The sequence below is a fragment of the Ranitomeya imitator genome, chromosome 1 (assembly GCF_032444005.1).
Source record: "Ranitomeya imitator isolate aRanImi1 chromosome 1, aRanImi1.pri, whole genome shotgun sequence".
Taxonomy (NCBI): domain Eukaryota; kingdom Metazoa; phylum Chordata; class Amphibia; order Anura; family Dendrobatidae; genus Ranitomeya; species Ranitomeya imitator.
In genome coordinates, this window is record NC_091282.1 from 418,860,380 (window position 1) to 418,877,550 (window position 17,171).

A 17,171-nucleotide genomic window follows, 5' to 3' on the forward strand; every position below is an offset into this window, starting at 1 on the left:
CTGTATATATACACTGCACAGTACCACTCCTCCTGTATATATACACTGCACAGTACCACTCCTCCTGTCCTGTATATATACACTGCACAGTACCACTCCTCCTGTATATATACACTGCACAGTACCACTCCTCCTGTCCTGTATATATACACTGCACAGTACCACTCCTCCTGTCCTATATATATACACCGCACAGTACCACTCCTCCTGTCCTGTATATATACACTGTACAGTACCACTCCTCCTGTCCTGTATATATACACTGCACAGTGCCGCTTCTCCTGTCCTGTATACATACACTGCACAGTACCGCTTTATACTGGGTATAATTTTCAGTATCTGTTAGGCTGGTGTCACACAAGTGAGTGTGATGCGAGAAACATGCACGAGTCTCTCATATCAACACCCAGCACTGGCGCCGGCACTTGGGACAGCTGCATAGAGATACATGCCCACTCCGGTCCTGAGTGCCGGGTAATGATGCGAGAGACTCGTGCGAGTTTCTCACATCACACTCGCAAGTGTGACCCCGGCCTTATTCTGTATATACACTGCACAGTTCCACTTCTCCTGTATACTGGGTGTAATTCTCACAGTACCACTTCTCATGTCCTATTGTTGGAGAAACGAAACTGGACTTAATATCATTGGAATGTCAGTGGAATGTCATTATTGGGATATTATTTTTTACATTCCTATGGGAATCTAAAAAAATAAATCTTGAAAAACCTTTCTTTTGGATAAGGGATGACTTTCCTTTTGTTGTGGCTCTGACTGCTGAGACCTCCTTGATCCTGAGAAACATAGCTTTGAGGATCACCATGTAAATGCAGCTGTGGTCGATCATATTCACTGCCGCGCCATTCACACGTGGCTCTTCAAATAACTTCTTTAAGAGATTGGTGAGAGGCATGACAAAGTAAAGTGGGCTGGTGGGGTTTGTGTGTCTTGACTGCTTTTTGGTCTCAGTCAGGCCCTACCCTGAATGGTACATAATTGAATGAAACGATTCATAAATGTAATGTTACTCTGTAATGGAATGAAATTATGGTACAAATGTGGGTCCAATTTTAGAGATGACCTTTCTTATCTATTCAATGTTGGCATTAAACATGTCTATTCATTTGCTAGGAAGTAGTTGAAGCTGGTTGTTAAGCTAGTTTCATACAATTATTTGCACTCTCTAAAATCCCTTCTATGTCATTTAGTCTTAGAGATCATGTTTCTGCCCTGTAGTTATTTTCTTAAAGATCTACAGCATTAAATTGTTTTAACCCCTTAGTGACGGAGCCAAATTTTTGAAATCTGACCAGTGTCACTTTATGTGGTAACAACTCTGCAACGCTTCAACAAATCCCAGTGATTTTGAGACTGTTTTTTCGTGACATATTATACTTTATGATAATGGTAAATTTAGGTCAATATGTTTTGTGTTTATTTATAAAAAATTTGAGAAAAATGTTAAAAAATTAGCAATTTTCTAAATTTGAATGATTATCACTTTAATCCAGATAGTCATACCACAGCATAATAAATAACATTTCCCACATGTCTACTTTACATCAGGACCATTTGTAAAATGTTGTTTTATTTTGTTAGCATTTTAGGAGGTTTAAAAATGTAGCAGCAATTTTTCATTTTTTCAAGGAAATTTACTAAATTTATTTTTTTAGGGACTTATCCATGTTTGAAGTGACTTTAGGGGTCCTATATATTGGGAAACCCCCAAACGTGATACCATTTTAAAACCAGCACCCCCTGACATATTGAAAACTGCTGTCAGGTAGTTTATTAACCCTTCAGGTGCTTTACAGGAATTAATGCAAAGTGGTATGACAGAAATGAAAATGTGTATTTTTACCACCTAAATGTCGGTAACTTCTGAACAGGTTACAACAGCCGTCAGACTCTAAGGCCGCTATTTGGTCGTGAATTGCCATGGCAAACATTAGGTCCCCACAATCATGATCTGAGGGCACCAATTGGGATAAAGAGGAAGCCCCCACACTCTGTTAACCATTTATAATGATGTAGTCACTATTAACAGCAGCATCTAAGGGGTTAAACAGAGTTGGACGGTGCAAACACTGATCGTGGCTGATGCAGAAAGTTGTCAGCTATAGTGGACAGCCGACAGCTGCTGGATTGTTACCTGTATGGGGAGGTTATTCTCTTATATGTCAGGTCAGTTAAAAGGCGTATTGGCTGTCATTAAGGGGTTAAGGAAAAGTTATTTTAGAAAACGGGAAAATGAATTCTTTGCATAGAGGTGCTCAAACTAGAGAGGTCACCAAAATATTGTAAGGGGTTATCGTCAACTAATTTTCTATCCAGATAATGCTGCCTTTCTAATTACTAACCTGTAATGACAGTTTGATTGTGGATTTTTTTTAAAACCAAATATTTCTGGTCCATAGCTGTTAGGAGCTGCGGGACATAAGCAGAAGAAGCCAAGAACTGTATCTTTCTAAAGAAACAAGAAGTGTAAAAATTTTTGACCATGGGGGACCTATATTCCATTCTTCGAAGATTTTCCCTAATTATAACAGTGCAGTCTACTAGATTTTAATTAATTTTTCATTAATGTCAGCGTGGATCAGTTTGATCACAGCTTCTGGAAAGATTAAAGGGGACCTGTCAGCAGATTTTGCTGCTATAAAGGTACCTTCACACATAACGATATCGTTAACAATATCGTTGCTTTTTGTGACGTAGCAACGATATCGTTAAGGAAATTGTTATGTGTGACAGCGACCAACGATCAGGCCCCTGCTGGGAGATCGTTGGTCGCTGAACAAAGTCCAGAACTTTATTTCATCGCTGGATCTCCCGTGGACATCGCTGGATCGGCGTGTGTGACACCGATCCAGCGATGTCTTCACTGGTAACTAGGGTAAACATCGGGTAACTAAGCGCAGGGCCGCGCTTAGTAACCCGATGTTTACCCTGGTTACCAGCGTAAAAGTAAAAAAAAAAAACACTACATACTTACCTACCGCAGACATGTTCTCTGTAATCACACTGACCACGAGGATCATGGACAAAGGACACCACTATATTCCTTAGTATTCTTCAAGATACCATATCAAAATGTGTTGTTTTGGGTTTTTGTGCACTTTTTTCTTAGCTGGACAATCTCATAATTTAGACCACAAATTCTCTCCCATTGGCAGCAGACTTGTCTCTCATCTCCCATCTCACAATCAGTGAAGTTACCCTCTAAAGCTATATTTCTACGATGAGTATTTGGTGAGATTTTGACGCTGTAGATTTCCTGCCGAATTTCATTCTTCAACATGCCAGATTAGTTTATTTGTGTTTCTTCTTTGCTTTTTGAGTGTTTTTTTACATATTTTTATTGCATTGTTTTCAGTTTCGCTCTTGCTTCTTTTTGAATATAATTTTTTAATTAAAATTACTTTGTTTTGTAAACTTCCTGTTTGCTGTGAGCTTTGATAATGCTTTATTGATAATGTTATGTGTGCATGTGGATTACATCCATTTTTTGCTGCTGAAATGTAATAAAAACCCATATAAATTTTTTATATGTGCATATTCGGCATCTCATTAAAGTGTATGGGGAAATCCCGCAAATAAAACACATATAATTTGCAAGATTTTAAAAATTCAACACACCTCAATTTTTGTAGTATTAAAAAAGTAAACAAGTCCAAGAGCGTTAAAGGATCCAGCTTCACTTAAAAAAGTGAAAAAAATATACACACTTTGCAAAAGGTTCAAGTGAACACTTTCTATAAGAACCAACGCATTTCAAACGTTACAACGTTCTTACTCCTGGTTCGAAATGCGTCGGTTTGTATGAAGGGTTTTCAGAAAGTGAAATCGCTGTTCCCCTGTACATTAAACACTCTCCCCTGCTCCAGGACTGAATTTCTGGTGCCACCCATGGTATCTGTTATAGTCTGCAACGCTGACTTCACATCAACAGCACTGCAGACAATAAGGGAGCTCAACATCTTATGATGTCAACTCAGGCAGAGTCACTGAGCTAAGTTACTGACTGCAGCGCTGTCATCGATGTAATGATGAAGTCAGTAAGGATTAACAGCACTTTTACATGGCAATATTTTGCATCAGTATTTGTTAACAAACTCCAGGAGTGGATCCAAAACACAGAAGAGGTGAAAATCATTCAGTTATTATTTTTCTCAGTGTTTGCTTCTGTCTGTTTTTTTTAGCTGACAAATACTGATGTAAAATACTGGCCAAAATACTCACTGTGTGAATGAGGCGAGGAAGCTGCTTGTAATCCTGCTGTAATATAAGTCCTTATTCCAATGATGAGTGCACACTTGCTTGTCTTCTCTGCTCCATGATATTCAGCAGAGCAAGAGCAACACCTGAGGCAAAACTGTGGCCGGCAGATGTCCGGCCCTATGACACAGTGACATGTGATGGACCCCGACTCCCAAACAAAATGAATCACACAGACGCACGCAAAATAAATACATGAAGCATTGTAATTAGGTGTTCATTCACATGACACCAAAAATGGCACAACCCCCGACTCACGAAGAGTCACCCTCCAGCACTCAGGAGAGGAAAAAACCCCTGTGGTGGAAACCTCTAAGAAACCGTGGCTGGAGGATCGCCCTTCCCTTGGGCTTAGAGAGTTAGTGCCAATATATAACAGATGTAATAAGTTTTAACATTTGTACATTTTACCAGATTTACAGAGAAGGACATATGAAATATAGACTATAAATGTGATAAACCGGATGTAGGAGAGATCTGTCTGCGATATCGGTCACCACATTGGTTGTTAAACCCAATTTAGTTGATCTGATTACCCAGATGGATGAACCATTTCTTCCCTTACAGATCCAGGTCCACCTCTCATAAATTTAGACTTTTGATTACAGGGATTGTTCATAATGGATAACCCCTAATAGAAGAAATACCCCCTCCCCCTTCTCCCATCCCAATTTATCACCCTTTAAAGTCATGGGTGCTTCCATGAACTCCCAAAGGAGAGCAACTCTTTGTAGAGGGTAACAGAAGGGGATCGTGTGCTGGGGACCCCCCTCGGTTACCTTCCCATGCCCTTGGGGTGTCTTAAGCAGACAAACCCTTTCCCTGCTAGAACCTCCAAATTTCACGAAGGTTGGCACATTACGTTGGGTGGTCAAGTTCAACGTCCTCAGGCGCATCAGTAACGGTGCTGATCGTGGCAGCGCGGTCTTCTGTTATGGAATCTTCTTTATCACACTTGTTTATGGCCTCATAACAGCTGTCATGGTTACTTGCAGGGGCTATTACTAATGCAGGACCCAAGTATTAACCCTTTCATCATTGGTAATTCACTTCATTATAAAGGCAAATAACTGCACTTGTTACCAAGCAGGCGCTTATCATTATGGCTTCCCTTAGGCACCATAAGAAATACAGATTAAACGTGCAAGTGTTTCAGGAATGTTTTGCACTTTTTAAATCCAGAAATTGGATTTATAGCTAGCACTTTACACAGAAAAAAATAAGGGGAAATTACTTGTAAAATAATATTATAGGGAATTACATTTCAAGCATTTTCCTAATGTACAGTTCACATAATTACATAGGTTGAAAAAAGACATAGGACCATCAAGTTCAACCTATCTTCAAAGTTATACATTTTATATTGCTAGATAATTTATAACTCACAATGTCATGTTTTGTTAAAAAAGCATCCAGACCTTTTTTAAATGTTATAGTAACTGCCATTACTAGCTCTTGTGGTCGGCATTCCAGTCTGATTGCTCTTACTGTAAAGAACCCTTTCCTATTTAGCTGCCATAATTGTCTTTCCTCCACATGTAACTTATACACGATGGAAAAATGGAAACAAAATTTTCAAAATATCAAGATATTGTCAGTATTGAGCATGAGTGCCAATACTCAGACATACATGCACTTATACGCCTTGGCACATTATTAGTGAGGTTATTAAGGGTTTTCTAAGGAATGTTCTGCCCTGCTGAATGTATATCTGCACACAAATTATCAAAATCTGTTGCTTGCAGCTCCCTTTGCAATTGCCAACCAAAAACGACAAGTTGTGCTTGATAGGAGACAAGTCTGGAGACACTGCAGGCCATGTTAGTGTAACAAGGCGGACCGGGGGGGGGGGGGGGGGAGGTAGTTATGGCCGAGATATTTGAAGGCACAGTTCGCAGAGTCCACTGAGCATACAGTCAGCTAGCACCCCCGGCCCCTTGTACATAAATAGATGGGACCTACACAGCTTTTCCCGTAGTTTACCTTGTTCTCTCTCCGGGCCACAGTAGTCCAGGCAAATTAGAGTCCTAGAAGGCAACTGTTGTCCAACAGGGAATTACTTTTAATGAAAAGTGATGAAATATAAGGAGAAGAGTGCAATACTGGATTCCTAATCTCTCCCTGACACTCTCCACAGCTGCACCCACAGCAGCCGAAGATTCACAGTAGTCCACTCGCTAGGATCTGGGTGCTTAAAACCCCTTCACCGGGGGCCCTTCCAGAGTCCTGTGACCCGTGTTGTGGTCTTTAGTCCTTTTTAGTCTTTGGGACCCCTCTTGAGTCCTCTCGTATCCTTTCAAGCTCCTCTGAGTCCCTTGAGCCTTGGGCAACAGGTCTCTCCCCATCTGGGAGTCTGGCAATGTCCCGGCTGTTACTATACATCTGCTGAGGGCTAACGTACGGAGCTTCTGACTGGGGACAGCAGCTTCCTGTTGCCTTTCCTGCTTCTGGCCCAGCCCACAATTTAACTGTCACTGTCTAACTTAGTGCAACACATAGATATTTATAGGGGAACTCCCCACATTACACAATATGAACATAGTGCAGTGTAATACCCAAGGAAACATAGCATTACGCATGACAATACACAGACATTTTACAATAAGGTATACAACATATTTATATAGGACGCAAGGGGGCCACAATGAGAAGGAGATTTCAACTGAGGGGACCTGCCATCTCCTTACATTAGCACATTTAGGCCACACAGGTAGTTCATGGTAGTTCGAGCAACATGGGGCCTGGGGTTCTAATGTTAAAAAGCGGCTCCTGGGAAACTTTAGAAAAATGCCCGTATCACTGATTCCACCACTAAATCTCTGTAATGTGGAGCTGTTAGTGCACCTGGAATGAAGACTAAAGGGGTCCAGCTACTGTTTAATATGCCACACAATCCGTAATCCCGGGAGTAGGACCAGTGGGATGCTCCCTTGTGACGGTCACTTTATGACATTGCCCACGTGGTCTTGTTAGATTCGAAGAATGACTTGTAATGTTCCATCATGTACTACTGCAAGTGAAAATGGACATTACATGTGTCTACACAAACAACTGAAGGTATTTGCACAGCATTGAGCTACAGTCCAGACTTCATACTACAAATGTTCCATTGACCTAGCACAACCGTTTTCAATGCTTATCGTAGTGCAGAGCGAGATCGCAATGAAGGCTGGAATGGAGACATATCCTCTTCAGTGATGAGTCCCTCTTTTGTTTTAGATATAATGATAGCCAGAGATTGGTCTGGAGAAGAGCTGGGGTGAGCCTTGAACATGAGTTAACATAGGGGAACGTGAAAGTGTCCCTGGAGCTCTTTAACAGCATGACTTCGCCAGTCGGCATATTGCTCATGCTACTGTAAGCAGTCTGTGTGGCTTCAATGTGCTACCATGGCATGCAGGGTCTTTGAACTTGTCTCCCATCTTGTAAGGAACTGCCAGCAGCTTGATGATTTGCGTGCCCAAGTGCATTCAGCATAGCAGAACATTCCTCAGACAACCAATAATAGTCTTATTGATAGCAAGCCATTCTCAATACTGAATTAATTGAGATGTTTTGTACTTTTTGTTTCCATTTTTTCATCATTTGCTTATCATTAACATCAATCCTGTGATTTTCATAATTCAACAACCGTAATTATTTCTATCATTTGTTTTATAAAGACTATGACAGATTAACTTTTGCAATTCTCTTTTTTCAGATCAATTGTATTGGATGATGAGGGAATGGACATCCCATTTGATGAAGCAGAAATCAGACCAGGTAGGAAAATCGTACAGCATCTGCTTTTATTGTGATGTTAAATTATTCAGCAAGTCGCCTCTGTGAAGTCACATAAAAATGCTAGAAATTGGTGAAGAAAGTTATTTATAGATTTAGCAAGTCTATATAGAGATTCCAGAAGAATTAGATGGCAGAGAATAGACTCAGCGCCTCGTTTTTCCAGCAGTTGTATTGATTCCACAAGGCTGAACAGCAATCTCATAGGCTTTATTATTTTTTTCAGCTATTCACCATAAAATCCAGATATACTTAGCAAACATGTATATTGTGTGGGACTTCATATATTCCTGTTGACTGTTTGCAGATTAAGGGACAGATTAAGAGTATCCAGGGCCCAGGGCTGTTTAGAAGGCGTAGGACCACCAATGTACCCGATGTATCATGTGATAGGTCATGTGACTAACACACAGGTGCTCTAGGGCACAACTGTACACAGAAAATGAGAGAGATAGCGACGTGCATAGAGCAGGGGTGGGAGATTAATTTTCCCAAGGGGCCACATGAGAGAGCGTGACTATTGTGGAGGCCGAACCAATTCCACAAAATATTGGTTTCTGAACTCTTCCTGAGTAAAAACATTAGTATTGTTGTTTCTAAATGATTATGAACTTGTTTTCTTAGCATTATTTGAGGTCTGCAAACACTGCATTTTTTTGACCATTTCTAATTTTCTGAAAATAAATACAAAATTTAGTGCTTGGAAATTCGAAGACATGTTGTCAGTACTTTATACAATAAAAGAGCAATTTACGTTTTACTTAAAAATATACCTATAAAGAGAAAAATAAGACAAACGGAAAATTTTGGAGTTGTCTTTTAATTTTTGCCAGAGCTGTATACATATCAACAATATTTTTCAACAATCTGACCAGAAAAAAACCCTAACAAAGTCCAAGAAGAAACATACATGATGTCATTGTCAAACAAAGAATAACCCTTCAGATCATAAATGGCCGTCAAGTGGCAGCGCAATTAAAACCACAAAACATCCATATACCTAATAGTTAGGTTTCTATGGCCATGGACTATCATATATACTGTATATGTACCCTATGTGGCCTGAACAGTTGTGTACATAGCTTAATAGCATCTTCTAGTCACATGTTTCCCCCCTCTTTTGGTCATTCAGGGGTTCATCAGGGAATTCTTTCAATAAAGACAAGAAAGGAGACCATAAGCCATACTGCAATGAGGATAACAGCTCACAGGCCCAAGTGAAAAAAATGATGCACACTCTGTAAAGTTGGGGGGTGCAGGCTGAACTTGCAGATAAATCCAAAACAGTAGCCAGAGTAGGAGGCAGCCACACTCAAGAGTTGATTATATTTGCAAAAAAGTGTCAATATTTATTACATGTACACAAAATATATCACGAGTAGAAGTAAGGTTACGTTTCGACCCTTCCCGAGTCTTTGTCAATCCTCACTGTAAGACAAATATACATAAAATGAATGTGCTGTACATATATACATAGTGCAATGCAGTATAGAACATGATGTGTCATTACAATCAATACCCTTAAAGTGTGGTCTATAACATAGCTGAATGGTTCTAACAAAAAATATCCTAAAGTATAATAATCAAATTAATATATTAAGGGTTACCCTGGGGTTAGGGGATAATGAAGCAGAGGTTCGGAGAAAAAATGACAATCCATGGTACGTGGTGTCCAGAAGGAAACCACTGAGTAAGGTGAGCGACATGAACATGCTGGAGAATGGAGGAAAATAGAACAAAAAACAGAACAAAATAGAAAAAAAGTAGTAGGGGTATTTGTACTGACCAGCTGTGGAGCATGCAGAAGTGTAGAGATAAGGAGAGTGTAGAAGAAGACCACCACTCTGGTACTGTAAGGAAAAAATATACGGAGTCAGGTGGTGAGGTAAAAGCTACTCGGGATTAAAGACCAGAGTCCCCAGGAGCTGCAGCAAGAAATATTACACACTACTAACCTGGTCCGTGTGGCAAATAGAATAACAGCGTTACTTGCGCTATCTGCAGTGGTGCGCCGGTCATTGGTGGCAGTGGCCCTTATACATCATGTGTAGAGACAACTTCCGGTGTCTTGGTGCCATGGAAGGGGAGGGAGGTGAAGGGCGCCTTCGCAGGCCATCTATTATTAGTCAGAGCGAGGTTTGAGGTGCAGACACACGCGCAATGTTGTCTAAAGTCCTGGAAATCGGCGGCATGTGCAGACAGAGGAGTGAAGTCGAGGCTTGGGACGCAAGGTCATCAGCGCCTGCCCAGTAATCGCCACATGGAGATATCGATGTAAACGATGTGGAGAAGGTACAAGTGTTTAGAAAGAATAGGAAGCACTGAGGATAGGTGATTTGTTAGAAGATAGTGATTTGGACATAAAGCTGTCCCGGGGTAGAGGAAATGTAATTATACAGATTGGAGTGAACAAGGGGCAAACTTAAAGGGTAAAGTATATAAGTAAAAATAAAAATAGAAAACAGCCGGATGTTAATGATTAATGTTGAAATGGTATAATCAGAATGAATTTGGCAAGACTGAAATTGAAAATAAAGGAGCCTCGGCGGCAGCCCAGTTTCCCTCGTTGTAATCCTCCTGTGGCTACAAATATATATTATATATAGGTCTGAGGAGGGGTGGTTGTAATTTCAGTCTTGCCAAAATGGGAGTTCTGAACACCTATCCACTGCCAGCAGAGAGCAATGCTGTCCTCGTGGCAAGGAATGGCAACTTCGCAAAGGGTCTTATTGGCAGGGTCCAGGTGCACATCTATTATACATTTATGGCATATACTGTGGATGTGTCATAAAAGTATGAGATATGAATACCTCTTTAAGCAAGCAAAAAATGTCTGTAGATAAATAATATGAAACAAAAGACTGGCATCTATGGGAAAGAATTCTAGGTATTCTCAACAACCAGGATATTGTTTCCGTCTATTACTTTCTGTCCTTTAATTTATGTTTATGCCAACCATAAAATATTATCAGCGATTATTGTAGTGTAGCATAAAATAGACAAATCTAAATTTTAATGGGTCACGACATAAACATGTGGTCCTGGTGGATAAAGGTCACAATCTATTAACTTTTCCCTTGTGCTTTTAGTAAGATTATGATGACTGACTCCATGCACACTAACTCAATCTTTTAACTTGCTTACATTCTATGTTCTCAATACTGGAGCGAATAACCTCAAGACATTTAGCCAGATATTACTTTCTCATTGCCAACATCAATTGCAGCTTTCCTTAAATATCTCTTCATGGAGAACAATTATTCCCATTCATTCTCTGAACTGAGCTGCTTTCATCCAGTGTAATACTGATACTGAGAAATACCAAAAGATATACAGCCTTATCAAGGAAAGACAAAACAGGACTGAAGTCCGAAACCCAAATTTTATTTTTCTTAGTTTTATAAAATCAGAAATATTAGGGTAGAAAATACAACTAAAGTTTATTTATCTGTAAGATCAACCCTTCCTCAAACCTCATATATGTGCATGCAGGTCTTTGAAAGTCAATTCCATAGACACCTTTATGTCGTCAATCTGTTTCTGCTTTCCTGGGGAATCAGCATTTTAGTTTTCATACAACTGAGGCTTCAAGTGTTCTTACCGTGAGTGAGCACTTTCCGAATCTCTGCCTCCTGAGGTTGTTTCCCAGCTTAGCACCAACCTTTATAGCTTGATTGAAAGCTCAATGTCTGTATGATGTCAGGCACGAGGCTGGGAAATCAGACAGTAGCTCTCAATTAAGTTAAAAGAGGTTGGTCCTGAATGACTGGTGCTAGGGGGAAACAACGGGCATTGGTCGGGGAGACTGCTGTCTTTTGCTTGATATGATGTCCGGATCCATCTGATAAAGCCGTATACCCACCACGGACCCGTGTTATCTGGATCCATCTGACATTGCTGTATATCCACCACGGACCCGTAGATGAGTATTAAATGCTCTCTGTTTCTTTTTTGCTGTCCTATGAGGGGGATCATTGTGTCCTGCTCCACTGCTTACTATACCTGTGGGGGCCTCGGTTCGGTGGGTTATGGTGGACCTGTCACTTTGAAACATATACTGAAACAATAATAGTACCTGTTCTTTTGAAATGTGTACTCAAACGGCAATAATATTATGAGCAATCTGTTGGTACTTGTCCTAAAGCACTGTTTCAATGTGATAAACGGGCAATTTCTATCAAGCATATATATTTTTCATTTGGGTGGTAGGAGTTACATATTTGGTTTTCTGATTGCTGTATTTTACTGCTTAAACTGAGGTTTTTTGATGTTAGTATATTATATGGTTGACTTTTTGTATAGCGGGTGACCATGTTCTTACATTGTAGCATTTGACTAACCTCAACAATACTAGTATCTTCTCATTCACCCTATTTTTTTGAATCTTTTGCAGGTAGACACTGCTATAGGCACAATTGTCTATTATACATAATATATGCATATTTATGCAATAGCAAAAGACTCATTGCATATTCTTTTTCTTACTTTCTTTTTTTCCAATATATATATATTTTTTCTCGTGATATTTGTTATTTGTTTAAGGTATTTTTCCCTTTTTTCTTTCTTTTTGGGGTGTCTGGGTTTGTTTTTGGGACATTCTCTTTATTCTATCCTTATTTAGGGACTTTTTAGGGCTTCTAGGGTCAGTCGACGTTGAGTGGGGGCGCCTACCACTTGAGTGGGGGCGCGTGCGCAGATGGACATCGCGGCGGCCATTTTCCTGAAGCCCCGGGAAGCAGGAGACTCCATCTGCACACGTGCGGCCTCAGGAAGATGGCCGCGCCCACCGAGAAACCGCTGAATAGCGGCGAGCGCGCTCTTTTTCTACAGCTGCGCAGTGCATTCGGCACTTGCGCATGCGAGAAGCACTACGCCACCAACGGGAACATAAGCAAGATGTGGGGGAGAAACAGTGCTGTGACCACGCCCATCCGACCTGACCAGCCTGATTGACAGGCGAAAAAGGCCACTTTTGTAAGGTATTTCGGCAGCATAGGTGGGGAATCAGGGGACAAAAAATACCCTATTGTAAAGCACAGCTCAGGCCCTATTTAACGGTATTTTTATCTCCTACTTAAAAAACGGGGTGACAGGTTCCCTTTAAGGATTATGGAGGCCACTATGTTTTTAGGAATGTTGAGTACTGCAGAAATTCTGTTGTAACCTTGGCCAGATCTGTGCCTTGCAACAATCCTGTCTCTGTGGTCCTTGGTCATTTCCTTTGACCTCATGATTCTCATTTGGTCTGACATGCACTGTGAGCTGTGAGGTGTTATATAGAGAGGTGTGTGCCTTTCCAAATCAAGTCATATCAGTTTAATTAAACACAACTGGCCTCCAATGAAGGAGTAGAGCTGTCTCAAGTAGGATCAGAAGGAAATGGACAGCATATGACTTATATATGAGTGTCTGAGCAAAGGGTCTGAATACTTATTACCATGTGATATTTCAGTTTTTCTTTTTATTAAATATGCAAAAATGTCTACATTTCTGTTTTGTTTTTTTTCAGTCAAGATGGAGTGTACATTAATGTGAAAAAATGAACTTTTTAAAATTTACCAAATGGCTGCAATGAAACAGAGTGAAAAATTTAAAGGGTCTGAAAACTTTCCGTATCCACTGTATATCGTGGTAGATTGGCTCACTTGGCTGCACTAAGAAGTGGGCACAGGAATGCTGTCTCTTTCACTCTACCTATGGTTTATTAATGATACTGCATAAACCAGTGCAGCGTTAGCAAAGCAAACACGGCCCTTCTGGCTTGACAGGAAAACAAAACAACATATGGCAGTCAATCCATCCACTCACTAACAAACAACAACAGTTCAGCTTTTCTTATTATGAAAACACAGCTCTGGAGCTAGCACCTCCAGATACACCCCACACTGAATGAGCCAGAAGGCTGTGCATTTATACTCTGGACTCTACCCACTCTACAGCCACACCTAAACAACCCCTCTCAGCACTTAGTGTGTTGAAGCATTTTTCGTAGATTCATATCACTGAAGCTAACAACCGCAGTGATACATACATCTCTCCTCCAGTACTTTGCCTGTGACTTTGTCACATATTCCCCCTCTGCCCAGAGCTAGGGGCTTTGGCACCTTCAGTCACCAAACAGAGAAGTCTAGACATCTGTGTTACCATTAAGCTTCCCAGGCCTGTTTTCCACATGAAAGTTGACGTCCTGTATCCCTAGAAACCATCTAGTCGCCAGCCATTCTTCACCTTCCTATCTCTTATCAATATCAGGGGCGCATGATCTGAAACTAGCCTGAACTTCTGGCCTAACAGGTAGTACCCCAGGGTGTCAATTGTCCAAGCATTCTTTTTCTGTAATGGCATATGTAGAGACACGGGGGTCAGCGGGTGCTCTAGTCTAGTCCACTGGCTCAGGACTGCATGGACCAGGGATCATCCCACTGAACGCCCATTCTCCTTTTACTGTGGGTATTATACTACTCAGATAACACATGGTGAGGGTAAACAGTGTGGCAATACTTTATTGAACCACAAAACAGGCAAATAAAACATAGATCAATCCCAGCAAAATACCCAAGATGATGCAAATTACACTTTGACTTGTCGGGATAAGAGCAGCTGTGACTTCAAGGCTTCCAGGGCCACCTACCCCCACCTGTGGCATGCACACAGAGGCGGTAACAACGAGCTTGGGAAGCTAACCAAGAGCATTGAGGTATGTGGCCAGGTAACCTGATTGTCCCAACCTGGTTTCTTCAAGACATATCCGACGGTTCAGCGATAGACAATGGAGCAGATCTGTGATCTTCCAGTTGGAGTCATGGTCCCCTAAGCTGACAACCTGTAGAGTCACTTGGAACAGAGGCAAAGTCTCCTTATATAGTTCACAACTGTCCTCCAAGCCATCATTCACAGGGGGAAGGGGTAATAATGTTAATCCGCATTGTTTGATTATTTATAGTTTATCCTTCAATGTTTGCAAGTGAACAAACTGCATAGCTTGGTATAATGGGTAATCAACATATTAGCAAACATCACTCTTCAGTGACCTTGTGTCCCTGTTTTGCAAAGATAACAGTACAATAAACTGTAGGAGCTGATTTAAGTGGTAAATAACAATCATTCATCAATTTACAAATATCGATTCAACCTACAGACAATAATTTAGAAAATATTCTATGATTCCAGGCCTACGGAATTTACATCTGGCATAATTAAGAAGAAAGGCTGTGTCGTCACAGCATAGTTTTTCTCACTGGAGAGTTTTCTGCTTAAATATAGAAATGGATGTTCCTCCCCATTTACTTCCTCGAACAACAAAGCTCCTAACCCTACCTCTGAGTTGTCCGTCTGGCCCGCAAATTCCAGTGCAATCAACACCAACTAATGAGCTTCAATCTTGGAACGCCATCTTTGCATCAAGAGACCATTTGGCCATCAACATCTTCGTGCCCTTAAAAAGGTCGCTCAGGTGCACAGCTATCATGGAAAAATTTGAGATGAACCTCCCATAGTATCCCACCATTCCCAGAAATGCCGGAAACCATTTCTTGGAGACCGGTTGTGGCCAATTTTGGATTGTCTCCACCTTATTCAATTGCGGCTCTATTTTGCGTCTTCTGATGATGTAGCCCAAGTATTTGGCCTGGTCCTTCTGCAGATGACTTCACCAAGTTGGGCTGACTATCACAATATTGTAGACGTAAACTGCAGCATACTTTTTGTGAGGGGCTAGGATCCAGTCCATGTCCCTCTGGAATGTAGCTGGGGCTCCTTGCAGCCCAAAAGGGAAAGCAACCATCAGGTGTAGAAAAAACCATCTTCTCCTTGGAACTTGGAGAGAGGAGGATTTTCCAGTAACCTTTAGTTAGGTCTAGGGTGATGTATCTGGCTGACCCTAGCCTCTCTATGAATTCATCAATGCAGGGCATTGGATAGGCGTCGAATTAAGACACCTCATTTAGTTTCCTATATTTATTGCAGAAACGCCACTCTCCATCAGGCTTCAGCATGAGGACAATGGGGCTGGACCAGCCACTTTTTTACTCATCGATGATACCCAGGCTCAAAATGCTCCTAAGCTCCTTTCAAATTACCTCATGGTGGGATTCGGGGATTCTGAAAAAAGTACAGTTTCTGATAAGCCAGAATTAGTATCAAATAGAAAAAACCAAAAACAACTAATCTAAACAATAACTTTATTTCAAAACCATTAGATTAAAACAAGCACGACATCCCAACTCCTTATGGTAGGAGTGGGTCTATAAAAAGCCCGGTTTTGGTGGGAGAAGGGCAAAGGTACAGGGAGCAAAAAAAATTTGATAAAAAATCCTATATACCCCTAATGTCTGCTCCCTGCCTATCTGCGGAGGTTGGCACCCTCTTAAACGCAATATGGCGCCCCCGCTCATCGTCGACTGGCCCTAAATGCCCTACAAGTCCCTTAATGTGATGATGTCTAATAGAGCATACCGACAATCCACACACACCAAATACCAGGTAGTAAATCACCAACGTAAAAGCCCAGCCGGGCCGGTCTGACCGTACAGAGCCCTACACCCTATAATACTCCGCTGATAGCTATGGCTAGTATGCCCTAGGGAGTCCCTAACCAAGAAACCCTGCCTGTCAGCGGAGGTTGGCACCCTCTTGAACGCAAATGGCTCCCCCGCTCCTCGGCGGCTAACCCTGCTGACCCTCACTGTGTCCCTACACACGTAGGTAGATACTATACACGAGGGGTGCCTGAGGGGATTCTATACAGTTTTTGGCTCACCTACACATTTGGTTTTGTCAGGATTTCATGTTCAACAACCTGCATACAGCCTGGTATCTCTGAAAACAGGTACCATTTCCGCTGAAGCAGTTCTCAGCACTGTTGTTTCTGAGCCAGTGACAGTGACTCTGCCACTGTGACATCCTTGACTTTAGCCTCAGGATTAGCCTTCAGGCACATAGCTTCCAAAGGTTCCCTGTCTCGCATTGGTGTAAAGATGTTGATGTGGTACACTTGGTATGGCTTTCTTCTCTCTGGCTGGTGGCCTTGTAATTGATGTCACGCAGCTTTTCGACCACCTCGTACGGCCCTTGCAACTTGGCCAGAAATTTACTTTCAACCTTGGGGATCAACACCA

At 41.3% G+C, this 17,171-nt stretch overlaps 1 protein-coding gene across 10 annotated transcripts in view; it reads left to right on the forward strand.

The window, feature by feature from the left end:
• PRUNE2 (prune homolog 2 with BCH domain) overlaps window positions 1-17,171 on the forward strand; it is a 458,932-nt gene that overhangs the window by 327,956 nt on the left and 113,805 nt on the right. For all 10 annotated transcript variants that reach the window (XR_011320642.1, XM_069763045.1, XM_069763070.1 and 7 more), the window contains one exon: window positions 7,976-8,037. Coding sequence is in view for 9 of the 10 variants with exons in the window: in XM_069763045.1 (XP_069619146.1) it covers window positions 7,976-8,037 (62 nt within the window). In the remaining variant the exon portion in view is untranslated. The remainder of the gene's footprint in view (window positions 1-7,975; window positions 8,038-17,171) is intronic.